Source organism: Peromyscus californicus, unplaced genomic scaffold (genome assembly GCF_007827085.1).
Source record: "Peromyscus californicus insignis strain IS unplaced genomic scaffold, ASM782708v3 Scaffold_10__1_contigs__length_136768540, whole genome shotgun sequence".
NCBI classification, from domain to species: Eukaryota; Metazoa; Chordata; class Mammalia; order Rodentia; family Cricetidae; genus Peromyscus; species Peromyscus californicus.
In genome coordinates this window covers 66478684-66499778 of record NW_026294391.1, presented here as the reverse complement: position 1 = coordinate 66499778, position 21095 = coordinate 66478684, and the positions used below count along the sequence as shown (strand labels likewise).

General features: G+C 36.8%; 1 protein-coding gene across 2 annotated transcripts in view; it reads left to right on the top strand.

The window, feature by feature from the left end:
* The window catches only part of Hdx (highly divergent homeobox), a 118294-nt gene that overhangs the window by 59195 nt on the left and 38004 nt on the right, over positions 1–21095 (top strand). For both annotated transcript variants that reach the window (XM_052734865.1, XM_052734874.1), the window contains one exon: positions 15161–15307. In XM_052734865.1, the coding sequence (XP_052590825.1) occupies positions 15161–15307 (147 nt within the window). The remainder of the gene's footprint in view (positions 1–15160; positions 15308–21095) is intronic.

Genomic DNA, 21095 nt, shown 5'->3' with positions numbered 1-21095 from the left:
CAACCAAATAAATTTGGATTTTCATTCTCTACCTTGCTTCTGGGGTTTAAAACCAGGGCATCACATGTGCTAGGCAAGTGCTATACCACTGAGCTCTATCCAGCTTTGAGCCTTTTAAGTGTTATGTAAAATGTGAAGAACATTTCATTCAGCCCTCATTTTAAGTATCAGTGTCTCTAATTTCCTTATTTTAGATTTGGATTATTTTATGCTTCAACAAGCAAGCAATTGAAAGTTCAACCAGGATCTAGCACTTTATGAATGCTAATAGCACGTATCACATTTTAAGATGATTGATGAAAAGGATGTAGTTACTATAATTTATTTCACTAAAATCACACTGGAGTGAATAGTTCCAGACTTTAAGAAATAGTTCCCAAGCAAGCATAAATTTTAGCAAAAATACACTTTAAGCTGAAAAATAATAGATTTACATCCTAAGATTATTTTTAAAATCTGAAAATTTCATAAAAGAGCAATTTTATGAAGGGTCCATATAAGGAAATTCCATGTTATTTTTAAATGTATCCAGTTAAAAAGACATGTACTTAATAGAAAGTGTATATCCAAAATCTGAGAATATAAGTTAGTGATTAAGAAAAACAATAAATCACAATTAGTGCTGGCAAGAATGAAATGTGTTATAACCCATTTGGAAGGTTGTATGGCAGTTTCTTAGAAAGTCAGTAGCCTTACCTATGATCTAGCCTGTCATTCCCAGTTATTTACCTAACTAATCTGAAAATGTATGTCCATCCCAATTTTTACTATAATTATTAATAGCATCTTTGTTTTTAATCATCAAAAACTGTAAATGACCAAGATGCCATTTAGTAGACAGATAAGCAAAATGCCATTCATCCATGCAATTGATGGGCATTCATTGACTGTGATGAAAGAATAAAGACTAGCAAAGATAGCAGTGCATCTTAAATATATATTGCTAATGGGCTGAAGAGATGGTTCAGCAATAAGAGCACATACTGCTATTGCAGAGAACCCAATTTTGATTCCCAGCACCCACACTGGGCAGCTTATAACTGCCTGTAACTACAGCTCTAGGGAAATCCAATACTTCTGTGGGATTCTACATTCAATGTACTCACATGCATGCATGCATGCACACACACACACTGACACACATACACACACGTACACATAATTAAAATTAATAATTTGCAATGTATTTATGTATTATCATATATGAAGAAGAATCTAGTTCTACAAGCTGTAATTCTATGCTTCCATTTACATGATATTGTGCCTTGGAATCTCTTCGTTAGTTATTTTTCTCATCTCTGTGACAGAGTACCTGAATAAACAACTTGAACAGTCATTAATTTTGGTGTACAATTCCAGAGGGTTTAATTCATGGTTACTTGTCTCCATGTTTTTGATATTTCTATGAGATAGAACATCACAGAAGCAGGGGCCTGTAGTGGTCAAAGTTCTTCGTCACTTGATGGACAGGAAGCACAGTGAAAAGTCTATTATTTTCTTTGTTTCAGAGATTGTTTTTCTATTTTTATTTTTAGTGTCAAATATTAAGCAAAAATAATGGATTTTATTGTGGTGACTTCATACATACATGTGTAACAATTTTATTAAATCTATCGCTCTTGCTTCCCCTCCCTTTTCCTTCAAATCACATATCTATGCTCAAATAATCCATGTTTTACTGGCATGTTGTTTTTGAGTGTTTTCTTTAGATCTGAGTATGAGAGAAAACGTGGTATTTGTCATCCTGAGTCTGGTTTGTTTCAATTAACATGATGATCTCCACTTCCATCTATTTTCCTATAGAAATGTTATTACATTCTTCCTTATCTGTAATCCATCCATAGCACCTAAGCTGATTCTGTAACCCAATTATTTTGAAGAGTGCCACAATAAACCTGGATATATGGCTGTCTCTACTGTATACTGCCATTAATTCCTTTAGGTATATATCCAGGAATGGCATAACTAAATCATATGATAGTTGTAGTTTTAGTTGATTTTTTGGGGGGTGGTCATTAACAATTTTTTGTCATGAGTTTATTAATTTAAATTCACACACTGTATAAAGACCTCCACCCTTGCTAGCATTTGTTCTTTTTTTCTTGATGACATTAGTAACTATAAAGACAGGTGATATGAAATCTCAGTATCATTTGATTTTCATTTACCTGATAGCTAAAGATATGTATTTTTATATGTTTATTAGTCACTTATACTTGGTTTGTGAACTACCTGTTCAGTTCACTCACCCATTTTTTGTTTTGTTTTGTTTTGTTTTATTTTTAGGAAGCAAGAGTCCATGTACCCAGGTTGACTTTGAACTCAGCAATGAGCTGTGTACCTGATCTCCCTTCCTCTGCCTCCCAAGTGCTGGGGCTGCAGTTGTCAGCTTGGGGTATGCTAGGCAAATATTCTTCCAACATCCTCAGCCCATTTTATCTGTTCTTTGGTATTTAACTTTAATACTTTATATTGTGAGATGTTAATTTCCTGTTGGAAGAATAGCTAGCAAAGGTTTTTCTCTCATTCTATAGACCATCTCTTCACTCTAGTAATTGATTGATTTGTCATGCAGAAGCTTTTTAATTTAATGTAATCCTATTTGTCTTTTCTTGCTTTTTTTTCCATTGTAATTCTATTGAGAAGACTGTTGCCTAGGCAATCAAAGATCTTAATATAAGATCTGAAATTATTAAACTACTACAGTCTTTAGTCCTTATAAAGCTCAGGTTTTCTGTTTTTCCTTTTTGCTACATCTGCTTTTGGTGTTATGTCTAAGAATCCGTTTTTCCAAATAGAAAGCAAAAGAGATGTACCTGTGTATTTAAGAATTTTATAGTTGTAGCTTTTGCATTCAGGCATTGAGCAATTCTGAGTGAATTTTTATATGGCACAAGGTAGAGGTCCAGCTTCACTTTGATGTATGTGGGTATGGTGTCATACCAGCACTTTCATTTGAATGGTCTTAACTATAATTCTCATAAAACCAATTAACTAAAGCCAGATATGATGCGGCACACGTTTAATCACAACATTTAAGAGGTCAAGGCAGGGAGATCAGTAGTTGAGGTCATCCTCAACAACATAGCAAAGTCAAAACTAACCTGAGCTAAATGAGGCCCCATCTCAAAAACAACACAAATTAATTGACCAGAGATACGTGCATTTTTTTCCTGGGGTCTCAGTCTGTTCCACTGTTGTTTCTCCATCTTTCTGCCAGTACCAAATTGTGTTGATTAGTGTGCTTTGGTAATAAGTTTTTAAATCAAGTGAATTCTCCCACAGAATCAACTAAGCAGGGCTCCTGAGGGCTCACAGAGACTGAAACATCACATAGCCTGCTTAGGTCTGTATTAGGTCCTCTGCAAACATGCTGTGGTTGTTTAGGTTGAGATGTTTGTGGGACTCTTAACAGTGGGAGAGGGGGTTCTGTGCCTCTTTTGCCTGCTCCTGGGTTGCCCTCTTCCTCCTCCTGGGTTGGCTCGTCCGTCCTTGATATGAGGGTTTGTGCCTAGTTTTACTGCAATCTTGTTATGCCCTGTTCGGTTGATATCCCTCAAGGCCTGCTCTTTTCTGAATGGAAACAGAGGAGCAGTGAATCTGGGGGTAACTGGGAGGAGTGGAGAAAAGAGAGGCTGCAGTTGGGGTGTATTGTATGAGATTAGATTTTTTTAAAAGTGAGTTCTCCATGAGTAATAGAAGAATGTTTACCTAATATGTACAAAGCTTCAACTTCAATGCTTAGAACCACATGCAGCTGAGTATGATGGTACGTATCTGTAATCTAAACACTTCAAAGGTGAAGACAGGAAGATCAGAAGTTCAGGGACAAGCAGAGCAGAGAGTCTAAGGCCAGCCCAGGCTGTATAAAGACCCTGTCTCACAAAAATTAAAGAAAAGATGAATGAGTTCTCCACAGAATCTTGATTTTTTTAATATGCTTCAAGGAGCAGTGGAATTGATAGGAACAAAGTACAAGTACTGCTTGTGTCCTCTAGTAGTAATAACTTTAAAAAATATACTAAACATGTAGAATATTGATAGTTTTCCACTGCCAATTCAAATGATCATGTGAGTTTTTTCCCTCAATGTATTACATGATTGATTTCTGTGTGTGGACCACACTAACACTTCTTAGGTAAATCCCAATTGATCATAATGTATAATGTACATGCTTAGTTCCATTTCTCTGTTATTGGCTTGAACAATTTTATGTCTGTGTTCATAAAAGTTACTTAACATATAGTGGCATAAAATCATGATGTCCTTGTCAAGCATGGGTATCAGATAATACTGGCCTTTAAAAAACAGGTTAGGAAGTTTTGCCTTCTGTTCAGTGTTTTCTAAGAGTGTGAGAAGAATTGATGTTAATTATTTCTAAATGTTTTGTCGAATTCACTACTAATGCCATATTTATGCTGTTGTTTTGTTTCCTGGGAAGTTTTTATTGTAGATTCCATCATTACCTGTTATTAATCAGCTTAATTTTTTATTTTTTTAATTCATCATGGTTGGCTTGTGTGTTTCTCAAAACTAACCATTTCTTCACTATTTTCCAATTGCTTGTCCCTTATGATTCGTGTGTTTATTTCCTGAAGTTTATGGGAATAGCACCAGTGTCAGTTCAGCTCTGATGATGATCAGGCTGTATCGTAATGGTAATGAAGGGGACAAGTGCAAGAGGGAAGAAGGACAGTACTAGACAAGAAGCTAGAGAAGAAGAAAGTGTCAATTTTAGTGCAAGCAACATAGGTCTAAGTTCAGGCAATTTAATGAGAGGAGCTATCTTAACACTGTCAATTTAAAGCAGTGAATATTTTAAATATATTGTCAAAGTAATTACCACTGTTTTGTCTTGCACCTGGGACTTTTAGACGAGAGATAGAATGGCAAGATAATTTCCAGAAACATACATATTTTATTAAATTGAACAGCTTGTTGTACATCACAACTGATATTTCATACTTTTTGCAGAAGTTTTCCCATTTACAGATAAGAACACAGTTAAGTCATGTCTATGATTAAGCTTTGAGAATTTAAATACATTTTACCAAATTCTCATTTTCAGTTCTTTATTGTACTTTTACTTGAGTGAAGTTGAAAATGTTTAAAGCATAATATACAAGACTGCTCCTTATAGCCCACTTGTCTCCAGTATGCTAGGGCCCAATAGGAAGGCCCTCAGGGTTCCAAGAAGATTGTGCATATTATGCTGTTAGACTTCCAGAACTGTAAACTAAATAAATCTTTTTTCTTTACATAAAATAGTTAAAGCAACAGACAGAAAACAAAAATCTATCTATATGTATATATATATATGTGTGTGTGTGTGTGTACATATATATCATTCTACATTTTATATTCATATGCATTGTGTATGTACAATGTTAATTGACTGATGAAATATCTAATAGAAGGCTTGCCACTTTCTTTTATTTCAGGTTATGCAAAATTTTATGTTCTTTAAATATATGTTTAAATTATGCATTAAATATCGTTAATGATTCATAATGCCAAAATGTATTTTGTTAAAAGATATAACAGCACTTTCTGATGTTGGATTAAGGTTATGAGACATATAAAATTGTGTACGTTTTCCTAATGACTCTCCTATTAAATTTGCTGGGTAAATGGGTAAAATATACTTACCCATTGATCTATAATTTTATAACACATTTCTTCTTTTTCGCCCAGCACCTATTATTTTATTCACAAGACTTCTACATGCTCATTCTATTATATCAACAAAGCAACTCTTGCTAATTACATTATAGTGCAGATTTTCCAACTTAATTCATTTTTAACCAATCTCATCCTAATTTTATCTATGTATAAATGGGAAATGGGGAAACACAGCCAGTGTCTAAGAACTGTAAGACATTAGCAATAAATATTGTAGAAATGGGTAGCTGACGACGTGCCCTATTACATGAGCCTGCAGGAGCTTACCCTTCAACTCCGAAACTTATCTGTAAAGTATACATTTCCAAAATTTAAGTTAGTCAACAGATAAATTTCCTCTTACAACAGAAACAAAAAGTACCAATTGTGAACTGGAAGGGCAATCAAAGAAACCTCTAAAAAAATAATAAAGCTATGGCTGCATACTGGTGATACTGGCAAGAAAGGAAATCAGACCCTTTACATAGTCAAAATCATCCAGGGGCAGCCATGCTATGCAAAGACTGTGACTGAAATGTAAATAGGAAGTGAATATGATAAAATTCACAGAGAACTAATTAACACACATATGTACATATACATATTGCTTACACAAAAATCACTCAACTATATAATTCAGACAATTTGGCCACTAGAATGATGGAAATTTAAACAAACAAAAAACCAAAAAATAAGAGGTCATTTTTTTCACTAAATTGGCAAGATTACAAAGCCAAAACACAGACGAAGATAGCAAAAAGCAGGGACTATTATGCATTTCTGCTCTCATTCCATGGTATTTAACAATTTTGTTATTTCCTTAGAATCTGCAGTGCATTGATTCCAGCCTTCCCTATGGACATCTAAATCCATGGAAGCTCAATTCCCTTATATAAAATTGTATTATCTTTGTATATCTGCACATCCTTCCACACACGTTAAATTATGCCTACATTATAATACACAATACAGTGTACAGCTATATATAGGTGTTAAGTTGTTTTGAGGAAGAAGAAGAAGAAAAGAGTTTGTACATGTTTAGTATAGAACCAAGCACAATAGACCTATCTCTATAGAACATGACTAAGAGAGAATGTGAAGAATCCACAAGTGGGTACCGCTGAGATACTGAGGAACTAGGAAACAGACTTCATCCCTATGGAGTAAGCACAGTATTCAGCACTGGTAAATTCAAGTCTTGTTTTATAAAATTTCTGGGATTATTTTTCATATATTTTCAATCCATAATCTGGTTGAATCTATGGATGCAGAGTCCATAGACACAGAGGACCAACTTATCTTTAAAATTAGGGCCTGGGCAAACACCCTAATTGTTGTGCTAGAAACCTCATCCAACTACTGAGGGATCTGGATGCAGAGATCCATGACTAGGCCCCGGGTGGAGCTCTGGGAGTCCAATTAGCGAGAAAGAGGAGGGTTTATATGAGTGAGAATTGTTGAGACCAAGGTTGGATAAAGCACAGGGACAAATAGCCAAATGAATGGAAACACATGAACTATGAACCAATGGCTGAGGGGTCCCCACTGGATCAGGCCCTCTGAATGGGTGAGACAGTTGATTGGCTTGATCTGTTTGGGAGGCATCCAGGCAGTGGGACCGGGTCCTGTGCTCATTGCATGAGTTGGCTGTTTGAAATCTGGGGCCTATGCAGGATCGCTTGGCTCGGCCTGGGAGGAGGGGACTAGACCTACCTGGACTGAGTCTACCAGGTTGACCTCAGTCTGTGGGGAAGGCTTTGCCCTGGAGGAGATGGGAATGGGGGGGGCGGTTGGGGGGAAGGTGAGGGGGACGGGAAGGGGGAGAACAAGGGAATCCGTGGCTGATATGTAGAACTGAATTATATTGCAAAATAAATTAAAATAAATTAAAAAAAATAGGGCCTGGGAATATAACTCAGTGAGAAAATACTTACCAAGTATGAACAAGGCTCTAGGTTTCATCTGTAGCATTGCAGCAAGCATTTTAAATGTACATTTACTAAAGCAAAGACTTCATTCTGCATACCTTAGCATCTGTAAAAACTGGGAATGTCTCAAATGGTCTGCCCCACTGTGCTGCTACAGTTATAGTATTTAAACAATACCTGATCTCTGAGTAATAGGTCTCAGTTTTCTACTAGCTCACAGAATATTTAAACAAACTGGAAATTGGTTTACATCAGTCCTTGTTTCTGCAAAGCCAGTCTCCCACCACCTCAGGTTGTTCACTTTGTTCACAAATGCACATTAATGTGGCTTTACATAGCATACAGTATCTGAGGCTATAAGCATATGTGACTAATATATTGTTGTTCATCTCATCTGGTTAGTATTGGGATCTCTGTGTAACAATATGCAGAGGAGATGATCAAACCACACTGCTGGAAATTTAACACATATAATGTATTTAATATATAATTAAATATATAAGATATGTCATTTATATATAATATATTTTAGGATTGATTATCTGTCACCATGCACAAAACTCAAGTCCAAGTGGACCAAAGACCTCAACATAAATCCAGTTACACTGAACCTGATTAAACTACCAATAACCTGAAAATACTACATAAAGGCCTTTCAATAAATAACCTTATTATGGAGTGTCTATATGATGAAGTACAATTTGTTATTTAAAAGACTGAGATTAAAAATGAAAATAGAACCATCATATAATAAGAAGGTGCCATTTTGGGATATATAATGAAAATATTTTAAAGTTGATGCTAGAGGGATGGCTCAATGTCCAAGAATACTTGTTGTTCTTTTAGAGGACCCAAGTTCAATTCCCGGCACTCTTGGTTCACAACTCTAACTCCAGCTCTATGGAAGCTGATTCCTCTAGGGGGTACCTACTGTGGGCACCTACACATAACAAAAACAACAACAACAATATATTCTTTTGAAAAATGGAAGTCTAATCTCAAAGAGATATCTGCCCTACTGTGTTCACTGCAGCATTTTTATTTGAAATAGCCAAAATATGGTAAAAACTTAAATTTTATCAAGGGATGAATAAATTAAGAAAATGTTGTACTTCTGCATGCATGCATATAATATACACCTATATTATATGTAAGTGTATATACAGAATGGAATAGAATATTATTCACCCTATTTAAAAAGGTAACCTTGCCATTGATAACTGTATGGATGATCATAAAAAGTATCATGTGAAATGAAGTAGGTTAGGCACAGAATGACAGATACAACATAATTTTACTTATGTGAATGATTTTTTAAAAAAATGGGGTTGGTGAAGACCTTTTCCCATTCTGTAGGCTGTCGCTTTGCCTTGTTGACCATATCCTTTGCTCTACAAAAGCTTCTCAGTTTCAAGAGGTCCCATTGATAGATTGTTTCTCTCAGTGTCTGTGCTACTGGTGTTATATTTAGGAAGTGATCTCCTATGCCAATGCTTTCAAGACTACTTCCTACTTTCTCTTCTAAAAGGTTCAGAGTAGCTGGATTTATGTTGAGGTCCTTGATCCACTTGGACTTAAGTTTTGTGCACGGTGATAGATATGGATCTATTTGCAGCCTTCTACATGTTGATATCCAGTTATGCCAGCACCATTTGTTGAAGATGCTTTCTTTTTTTCATTGTACACTTTTGGCTTCTTTGTCAAAAATTATATGTTCATAGGTGTGCGGATTAATGTCAGGGTCTTCAATTCGATTCCATTGGTCCACATGTCGGTTTTTATGCCAGTACCAAGCTGTTTTTATTACTGTAGCTCTATAGTAGAGCTTGAAGTCAGGGATCGTGATGCCTCCAGAGGTTGTGTTATTGTACAGGATTCTTTTGGCTATCCTGGGTTTTTTGTTTTTCCATATGAAGTTGAGTATCCAAAGACTGAGGGATCTGGATGCAGAGATCCATGGCTAGGCCCCGGGTGGAGCTCTGGGAGTCCAATTAGTGAGAAAGAGGAGGGTTTATATGAGCGAAAATTGTTGAGACCAAGGTTGGATAAAGCACAGGGACAAAGAGCCAAACAAATGGAAACACATGAACTATGAACCAACGGCTGAGGGGTCCCTAACTGGATCAGGCCCTCTGAATGGGTGACAGTTGATTGGCTTGATCTGTTTGGGAGGCATACAGGCAGTGTGACCAGGTCCTGTGCTCATTGCATGAGTTGGCTGTTTGAAACCTGGGGCCTATGCAGGGTCGCTTGGCTCGGCCTGGGAGGAGGGGACTGGACCTGCCTGGACTGAGTCTACCAGGTTGATCTCAGTCCTCGGGGGAGGCTTTGCCCTGGAGGAGATGGGAATGGAGGGGGGGCTGGGGGGAAGGTGAGGGGGCAGGAGGGGGGAGAACAAGGGAATCCATGGTTGATATATAGAACTGAATTGTATTGTAAAATAAAAGAAATGATGAACTCAAAAAAAATAGTCAATGTGCCAGGTATAGTGGATCATACCCCAAATCCCAGGACTCAGGAGGCTGAGGAAGGAGGATGGGGGTTTCAGGATAGCTTAGGCTATAGTGTATGCATATCTATAAATGGTGATACAGAACAATCTGCACAATATGCTATTAAGTAGAAAAGTTTAAGTTTATAGTACCATGTCATCTATGTAGAGTTTAAATATATATATAAAGGAAACTACTATAAATGGTTCTCTTTTGGTGTTACATTTATAGGTCTTCAGGTAAGAATATATGTGTGTATACATATAAATACATACATATGTAATTACACACACACACACACACACACACACACACACACACACACACACACACATATATGGTATGGTAGGAAGCAAGAGAATCTCACAAAAAGCTGAGCCTGTCTTAGTGCTTGCTATGTAGTTCAGGCTGGAATTCAGGGCAATTCTCCTGCCTCAGCCTCTGTACTGATGGCATTATGGAATGAGCCACTGCACCTGGCTCCATATTTGCATGAGTTCGAGAATGTTTCAGAGTAATTTATAGTAGTAGTTATGTTTGGTGTTACAGTTATGGGTTTGCAGGTGAAGAAAAGAGAGACAGTAATTGATTTTATACTTTTCTGTTTTTATTTTATTGTATTTCATATTAAAGGCATGCTTGGGGTAGCTCACTGGCAGTGTTTTTCTTGTGTGTGGGAAGCCCTGAGCTTTTGGAATGCTACCCTATACTCAAAATTATTGCCCATGTCCTTTACCTAATCCAGAATTTTAGGTTTCATTATTTCTCATAAAATGAAGTTGGCCTGAGAATCTAATAGAAAGACAAAACTGACTTCAATTTCAGCCTTCCTTAGGGGAGAATTCACCTTATCCTTTAAATGTCCACTAACTCTGTTCCTTCTCTAAATGGTCTTCACAATTTTAATGCTAATTGATTTTTATTACCTTATTTATTTTCTTAGTTAAAATATGCTCTTAGGAGCTTTAAAAATAACTGCGCTTCTTTCATAAGCTTCTACTTAATAGGTATTGTCATAATAGGTCACCTTTAGCATTGCTAATGCTGAGACCCCAGCACATTTCTAGCAAATCAAATCAGGTTTTATTTAGTTCAATTTAAAGAATGAATCAGCTTTGGATGTCCTCTAAATGAATTACAAATTAATTGGCTGAGTGTGTTCAGTGTTCTGTTCATTACTCCTTCCATTCTGACAGTAATGTAAGTTAACTCGCACTGGAGAATATGGTGCAATGGAAATTCACGGGAAAATTCATAATGGCAGTTGTGATGAATTATTTGAATATTCCTAGAATCTTCTACAGTTGATTTCATTCTTGGTTTTGAGAATTTTAACTGCATAACTATTGTGCAATCATTGTAAGATGAACACCTGATGTAATTTTTATGTTGCAAGTAACTTAAGGTTTGAGGAAGAAAAAAAATTAGATGATACGATGGGTTTATTCATTGAAAACATAAGATTTAGTAATAGTACTTACAATAAATACTATTTAACTTTTTTAAGTAAGGAGAAACAGATTTAACTAACCACTTTTAAGGTTTATTTTTTAATTATGTGTATGTATGTGTGCCTGAGTGTATGTTTGTGTAACACATGTTTGCAATTGCCTGTGGAGACCAGAATAGGGAGGGTTCAGATCCCTTGGAACTGGAGTTACAAGTAGTTGTGAACCAGCCAATATCAGCGCTGGGAACCAAATTTTGGTCCTGAAAGAACGGTATAGGCTCTTAACTGCTGAGCCATCTTTCTAGCCCCTTGCAATTGAATTTGGTAATACACGTGTTCACAGTGTTCACATGTACACACACATACACACACACACACACACACACACACACACACACACACACACACACACACGGAGAGAAGAGGTGGGGAGAGAGACAGAGACAGAGAAAAGAAAATCTCATTGTACCTGAAGCTTGCCATTTTGCCTAGATTGGCTAGCGGTAAACATCAGGGATTCAGTTAGCTCCACTTCCTAGTGCTAGGGTTGCCTGGAATACACTGCTTTTACATGGGAGCTGGAGATTTGAACTCAGGTTCTTATGCTTACACAGCAAGTGCTTTTGCCCATGGTACCATCTCCCCAGTACATGTTTTATTTCCCACTCTTATCTGCATCTGATTTAGGAGGTCCTGCATGTTAAATTTCAGTTAGAAATAAAATGTTAAAGGGTATATGAATAGGACATATTTGAAGGGTAGTTTTAGTGTGGAACTAAGTGAACTTCATCTCAGGCAAAAGGCAGCACCAGAGCTTCTTTCTACTCATTGCTTTTCCTGTGGAGAAATGAACAAATGTCTATTTGCTCCAGATACAACAACAAAGACAGACAAAAGGAAAGATTCCACCAAATCCAGCCTGGGAAATCACTGGGTTTATTGGGCTTACTTACTGGAGCATGGATGATTCAAAACCGCCTGCATCAGAAGCCCATCCCAGAATGTGTGAGGCCAACCTCACTGAGCTGCTTCACAGAGTCCTGCATTTGATTAATCTGCACTTTAGCACTTCTGGAGGCCCTTGCAGTGAGGAGGCAAGAGGATATACTGGTTATATTCCCTGTGGAGAGTCCTATACCCTTCCATCTGCCTTCCCATAGCATTGGCAGGTCCGCTGCCATAACTCTTAGTATAGTGTTTGATTTCCTTGCCTGGTGAGGGGGTCAGGGTTATCTCTGATCTGTGTTGGCAATGAGAAAATCATGTTATGCTCAGATGAAATAACTGTATTACAACAACCTCATAACCCAAACATCATCCCACTTGTCACTTTACCCAACTCAGTGTTCCTTCCCTCCACTGTACCCCACTTCTCTCTCCCTACCCTCTACCCTCTACCTATAAAGCCCTCTTTCTTTCTCCTTTATCTCATCATACAAACACACAAAGATTTTTCAGGATGTGTGTGTGTGTGTGTGTGTGTGTGTGTGTGTGTGTGTGTGTGTGTGTGTGTGTGTAAAATTAAATCACATTTTCAGATTTTTCCAGTACCCCATAAGGTAATTGAATACATCAAAAGGATAAAACTTATAGAAAAAAAGAGATATTTCTGTTTCTACCTCTGCATTGGACCCTTTATGCCCTGCTGAATGAGTCCTTTGACCTTTCTTTTCCAATGCCTTATCAGCAAAATGAAAGTCATTATTCTATCATGTTTCTAGTTTACTTCCTAAGGATGCATCTAAGACCCATTGAATTAAGCAATATATAAAGCATGTGGTATATTGTATTTTTAAAAGCCTAAGAACAAAAAAAGGTTAGGTTTATTGGAAAGTTTCTGAAGCTATAAATATGATTCATTTTTCACAATTAAAATGTCCTCTTACATTTTACTTATTTGCCTTTTAAATTCATCATGTTATAAGGGGTCCTTAAGTTCATAAACCTGCATTATAATGAACTAAGAAACAAATTGATAAAGCAAATAGATTTGTTTGCAGTTTGGCCCAATTGGGAGAGGAAAAAAGATTTATAGTTTCTCTCTAACTTTTCTGTAGCAGTGCTAGAATTTTATAGAAAAGATGAAACAAGCTATGAAATATATATAGGTTTATTTAAGTTGTCAGAATTGTGTGCAATCTCTTCTTAGAAATCAAGTACTTTGGGGACCTTTAGTCTTTCACTACCTGTATGACATCGTAAAGCAGGATACTGATGTTATGCTGTCTTTGGTGTGTGAGAGAGAGTGTGTGTGTGTGAGAGAGAGAGAGAGTGAGTGTGTGTGTGTGAGAGAGAGAGAGAGTGAGTGTGTGTGTGTGTATGTGTGTGTGTGCGTTCATATATATATATATATATATATGTTCCAGGTGTACATATGTGTATAAGTTTACATGTGTATAGAGGCCAGTGTGTCATCACCAGGGATACCATAGACTTCTTTTGAGAAAGGGTCTCTTATTGGCCTGGAGTTCACCAGTTAGACTAGAATTAGCTGAGCAATGAGACCCAAAGATTTTTTTCTGTCTGTATCCCAAGCAGTGGGATTACAAGAGCACACAATCATACTGGCCTTTTGCATGGGTGCCTAGGATCCAAAGCAGGTCCTTCTGCATGCAAAGCAAACCCTTTATTGAGTTAACTGTGTTATCCCCAGCCCCTGTCATTGTTTTGTTATTTTTTTTTAAAGATATGAATGGGAATGTGTGCATTAAAGGAAATTTTTGAAAAAAAATTAAAATGTTAAGTATTATTCCAGGTTGTTAACTTAAATTATCTTCTTGTTTATCTGTTTTATCTATTTGCTATAATGAACATGTTTGCATAATGAAGAACATTACATGGCTGTCAGTTAAAAACAATTCTCCTTTCATCCTAACACACTGTGTAATGGAAATTTAAAACAATGGAAATGTACATTTTCATAATGAGGAAATAGGGTAAAGAATAGGGTAAAGCTTATAAAAATCTATTTATCTGTTATTTTACTGGGCACTTGGGTTCATAAACCCATAGTCTCAGTTTCTCTGTATTTTAGACAATTTTGGAAATAGAAATTAACAAAAGCAATTGGATTCATTTACAGTTTCGCCAAAATAGGGGGAGTCTAACTTCCGCCCCACCATCCCTGTAGTCATCTCAGAATTAAGCAGAAGCTAGGAAACAAAGGCTAGAACATACGCATTGGTAACTGTAGGATAGGTCAATAGGTCCTTTTCTGGTACAAGGAGACCTGGGCCCAAGGTTTTCTCTGAGGAAGATTTTTTTTGTTTTTTGTTTTTTTAATTTATATCTAGACAGAGATGGGATCTTAAAGTCCCACCATTTTGAAAGAGAAAATAACATTTTGTAGAGTATGGGATTCTCACTCATTCCAGGTATGATCTAAGTTCTTTGTTACAAGTCTGTTGTTTTGATAGATGGACAATGCCTTCTCTTGGGAGGTCAGTTTGAACTCCTGATTCCTGTATTCCCCTTAAACACGCTAATTTTGCAAATGAAAAAAAAAATGGTGACCTGGATCACTATCACAATGTTATATACTGAACTTGGTACTTCTACTTCCCACCTCATTTACCCTCTCAATAACATTGCTTCCTTTGATCACATTAAATTTTAAATGTATTTTCTAGCTACAGGACCGCACTCAGTTCAGTGACCGAGACTTGGCTACCCTAAAGAAGTACTGGGATAATGGTATGACCAGCCTGGGATCTGTATGTAGAGAGAAGATAGAAGCTGTTGCCACTGAATTAAATGTCGACTGCGAAATAGTGCGGGTAAGACATGTTTAGTCATTTTCATGCTTTAATTGATAAGCAGTGTAAATGAAAGCTTGAAAACTAGCAGCATGGGGTACTGCAAACAGTATCACTAATGAAGTGAAAAGACCTGCATAAAGGGAGATGTGTTTTTCAAAATATGTATCTGATAATTAAAGTATGTCCAGAGTATATAAATAACACAACTGAGTGATAAAAAGGCAAATAAAGCATTTTTAAATAGCAAAAAATAAACATTTCTCCAAAGTATAAAATGCACAAGAAACCAATGAAATCATATTTTATATGTAAATATATATATATTATATATTAAAATCAAAACTCAGTGGCATAGTAGCACCCACCATGATGCCTATAATTAAAAGTAAAGATAATCACAAGTAAGACAGGACATGGAGAAACTGAAACCCTATGTACTACTGATGGAAATGTTAAATGTTAACATTTCCACTTCAGAAAACAGTCCTCAAAAAGTTTAACATAGGCTTATCTTTTAAGTCAGCAATTCTACTTCTGGCTTTATACTTACATAATAGAAAACATAGGTCCCCCCAAAGAACTCAAACATTGATACATCTTATCCATGATAGCCGCAACGTGCAAATGAGGTAAATGTCCTCCAAGTGAATGGATAAACAAAATACGATATAGGCATATGATAGATTGTTATAGGTCCATATAAAGAAAACTGATGTTGATACATGCTTCAAGAAGGGAAAGCCTTCAAAGTACTTTGTTAAGGAAAATAATCTAGTGACAAAAGCACGCATAGTGTATGATTAAATTACTATGAAATGTGCAGAACAGATACACCGTGGAGTCAGTAAGTAAACTGGAGTTGCCAAGAGCTAGGAGTAGGGAGGTAAAGGTAATAACTGTTAATGGGTATAGAGTTTCCTTTTGGGCATGATGTAATATTTACAGAATTTGTTGTGATTGATGCACATCTCTGTTAATATCTTGAAAATCCATAATTTTATATGCTCAATGAGTCAATTGTATGATATACCAAATATTCCTTATTGAAACTGTTTTACAAGTGTTAGTAATACTATACAAAAAACTGCCACAGCCGAACATTCAGTGGAGCTTGGGGAATCCTGTGGAAGAGGGGGAAGAAGGATTGTAGGAGCCCAGAGGAGTTGAGGACACTTACTAGGGCTCATAGGGGCTCACAGAGACTAAACTGGCAATCAGGAAACCTTCACGGTTCTGATGTAGGTCCTCTACATATATGTTAGGGTTGTGTAGCTTTGTATTTCTGTGGAACTCGTAACAGTGAGAGCGGGGGCTGTCCCTGACTCTTTTGACTGCTCTTTGGACTCTTTTCCTCTTACTGGGTTTCCTCGTCTAGCTTTGATATGAGGGTTTGTGCCTAGTCTTACTGAAACTTGGTAGGCCATATTTGGTTGATATCTGTGGGAGGCCTGCTCTTTTCTGAAGGGAAGTGGAAGAGGAGTGGATATGGGGGAGAGAGGAGGGAGGATTGGAGGAGGGAGGAGAAACTGCAGTCAGGATATAACATGTGAGAGAAGAATAAATAAAAAAGAAAAAAAATTCATGAAGTGATCTGAAATGAATCTCATGTATTCTTACAATAAATAATAGATAAAAATAATTATACTAATCAATTGTGGGGATAGTAGTTTATATTCCATTTGAAGGACATTTATATGAAGTTGAGATGATTATGGTATTGTAAATATTTAATAATCTTTCATTAAGGGACTGCTGCCTCTTTTTGGTTTTGGTTTTGGTTTTGATTTTGTTTGTTTGTTTGTTTTTACCATTTGCTGGTTTCTATGGTATAAAGATTTCCACCATTGGGTTTTTAAGTCTCATTCAACTTAGATGTAGGAAGAAAAGGTAACATTTTGATCCGTGCAAAGTTATTACATGGCTTCAGCCCATAACTAACGGTCATCTCAGAAGATCCAGACAGAAGTACTATTCAAGAACAAGTGACAAAACGTGAAACTCTTCCAGATGAAATAACATTTTTTTCAAACATCTAAAGAGAAGATGAAGGGCAAAGGTTTCTCAAAATAAATACAACTCTCAAAACACACACTGTCCTAGTCAGAGCTTTGCTTTTTGTTGTTTTGATCCAGATAGAAAATCAATTTCAATCCTATGTTTGCTGAGTATGCTGCTATATGAGAGTATATACTAACAATTAGAAAGAAATGCATCAGACACATCCTGTTTTAAAGGAGTTTTGAGTATAGCAAGAGGGATGATGCCCCCCAAAAATACTGGAGACAAGATGAATGTGGTATTGTATCATGGAGAACCTAAGTAAAGACCACAGACAGGGAAATGTGAAGCTTGTGTCTTTGTCATTTTTCAATTGTATTTTTAACAATCAAAGATGCTTCCTTGAGTGAAAATGCTTGTTCTGTAAGCCATGACCTCCTCCTTTTAAGCCTCAGTTACTATGGTAGAAGAAGAGAACTAGCTCGCACCTGAAAATTGTCCTCTGGTGACATGTGTGTATCTGAACATGAACACACACACACACACACACACACACACACACACACACACACACACACACATACACCATGTATATATAATATATGCACACATACACATAAACACTAATAGTAAATAAAACAACTAAATATTTTAAATATATTTTTAATTGAAATAGAATTCTATCACTGGGCACCCTTCTTTTCTTCCCCCCACCCCTTCCTAGTTACCCTCCCATGTCCTCCCCAATTCTCAATTTGATAGCCTCTTTTTCTTTGATTATCATTGTTTTAAACACACACACACACACACACACACACACACACACACACACAGAGACAGAGAGAGACAGAGACAGAGAGGAGGGGAGGAGAGTCAGCCTTTTTTGAGTACTCATTAATAGTTTTCCCCAAATCTTCACAAATTCATAAATACAACTTACTGAGTCCATTTTGTTTATGTATATGACTTCAGGGCTGATTGTTCTGCATTAGACAACCAATAAGGGTGGAGGGTGTCATCCCTAGGAGAGGCTAATTCTCCTTCTCCTGAGAAGGTTGCCTATAGTTCTTTGTCTAGGGGTGGGACCCCACAAAATTATATCCCTTTCATAATATTGTCCAAATTGATATTGCTCTTGTTCCAGTCTTGTTCATGCAGCCATTTCATGGATAGATTTGTTTCACCACACACTTCCTGGTATTCCGGCTCTTATGACATTTATGCCCTTTCTTCCATGATATTCCCTGAGTCATAGATATAGAGGAGATGTTTATGCAGATGTATCTGTTAGGGCTGAGCTCCCTACATTCTGTTGATCTCTGCATTGTGTCCAGTTGTGGTTTTCCGTGGTAGTTTCTATTTACTGTAAGGAAGGGCATCATTGACTAAGGGTTCGAGGATAAGTTTTATTAAAAATATAGTAAAGAATTATTCTGGTCTAGCAAAATGACAGAAATAGATTCTTTTCTAAGGTCCATGAGTTCACTAGCCCTGGGAAGCTGGCTGGGCTTTCAGTACTAGGCATGATTTCCCTACTGTTGAGTGGGCCTTAAGTCCAATTAAGACAGCTGTTGGTTGCCATTAACATGTGAGTGCCATTTATTGTGCCATTATGAATATTTTACCATGATGATTATTGTCATGGTTCATAGATGATGCAGTGGGGTAGGACTCTTTAACTGCTTCCCTCCATTGAAAGTTTGTATAGCATGTTCTGGAAGCATGGAAACTAGGAGGCTTTCAGGTCAGATCCAGCTCAAATCATCTGAGTCCTGTGCCCTAAGTATGTGGTGTCTTCAGCAGCAGTGATCCACCTTCAAACCCTGAGAGGCAACCAAGGGCCACTGTCGATAATCTATATTATGTTGGCAGTTCCTTGGGACTACTCTGACTAACTATTTGAAAGGAAGTCTCTTGTGCCTGGCATTGGGTATTTATTAAGCTGTGGTTCTTGTGGGGAACATTGTCAGCCCAACTGTCTCAACTTCCTTTAAGTTATTTATATATAAAAAAACTAAATAGTTTCAAATTGAAGTTATGTTACATGCATAGAATTTGTTTTAAAAACTTCCCTACTCTTCCCCTCCTATGTTTTTCCAATAGCTGGAGTCAAATAGTTTTCGCTCCATTAGATGATCCCTTTGATTTTTACTTCCATCTGTGAATTACAGAAACACTAAAAAATAAAAGTGGCTTAGACAAACCCTTACAATTCTGTCCAGTTGATATGCTGTCTACAGCTAGTATAGAAATGCTAGAGTAGCCTTGGAGATACTAATGCATTCCATCTTTTTTTCTGTCACTTGTGCAACACCTCTTCAAGATCCATAATGATGGCATATATAACTCCCAGTAGTACAACATAGAGAAGAGAAAATAGCAAGTGGTATATACCAACTGTCTTTCAAAACGAAGCTATAGAAACTATTATTAAACACTTGCACTTCCATCAAATTGGCTAAAGATCTGTCACATGGTCATAACCAAACTGCAAGGGAAGCTACAAATGGAGTTTTACTGTGGCAATCATGTGCTCAGCTAAACCTGCTATTACTTTAGAAGAAGGGAGAACAAATATGAGGAATATCCAGCTGGCCCTCACAAATCTGCTTACATTGCCACTTCTTGAGGGTTTTTTCCATCTTAGTGTCTATTAAATTTTTGCTAAAAATTTCAATGCTTTAAAAATCTTCTGACATTGTTTCATTTACTTATATTCATATTTTCCCCTCTTTATCCTCCCTTAAAGTTGGTTAGTTTAATTTTCAATATAAGCATTAGGTTGTCAGGGTGATCTGGCCTGTTAAACCAAGGGTGATTCAGCCAATTTGGTCAGCTAGGCAGGTGTCCCTTTCTTTCCTTACACCTCTGTATGTGTTCCTCCTGAAACTGAGGATTCATCAAAAAGGGCAACCATCCGACCATTCTTCTGGGAAAGGTATATAAGTAGTGGCACTTCCCTGCTGGAACCTCCAAACAAACTTCAAAATATTAAAATCATTATGATGTAAATACTTGACACCTTGCAATTATGTAGTGCAATGCTGTTCTCCTTTAAGTATTATATACTTTATTCCCTTGGAACATAAAACTTACTTAGTTTTTGCTTTGGGGTCTTTGAGACATGGTCTCTCTATGTGGCTTTGACTGGCTAATACTCATCATATAGCCTAAGTTGGCTTTGAATTGATGGAAGCCTCAGCCTTCCAGATGTTATCACAGTATTTTTCTTAGGTTATGCTTCTGATGTTTACATGTTTGCTTGTTTAGTTTTCTAAGTACTTGATAATAATTTTTCCTCAGACCTTCTTAATTCATCCCCACACATTTGGCAGTATATCAGTTTTGTCTTCTTGAAGATATATTTCCTGAATCTGATGACTCACTTCTATCTGCTGGTTAATTTCCTTACCAGGGATACAACTATTCTTCTGTGGTTCTTATTTTTAATCTACTATTTTTTTTTTTAGTCTGCTTGCACTAAGGTATTCTTAAATGTATCTTCTAACTTTTCTGTAGAGTGTTTAATTTTTTTCAAATTTTCTGTTTAATCTGCCATGAATAATAATAAGCACTTTGTGCTTCAGGCCTTCATGAGAGCCCCTGAACTTCAAAAGAAAGGAGATAAGGACAGATTCTTTTCATAACATACACTAGTCAAATGAGAGGTGATATAGCCATAGGATCCCTGATGAGGGCTCTCTCAGTGGCTTTTAGGCGTGGACTTAGTTACTGTTTTTAAGACAGTGCTGTTGATGTGGAAACCATCATCAAGTTTTACTGTGTGCATAACCTACTCTACCTACAG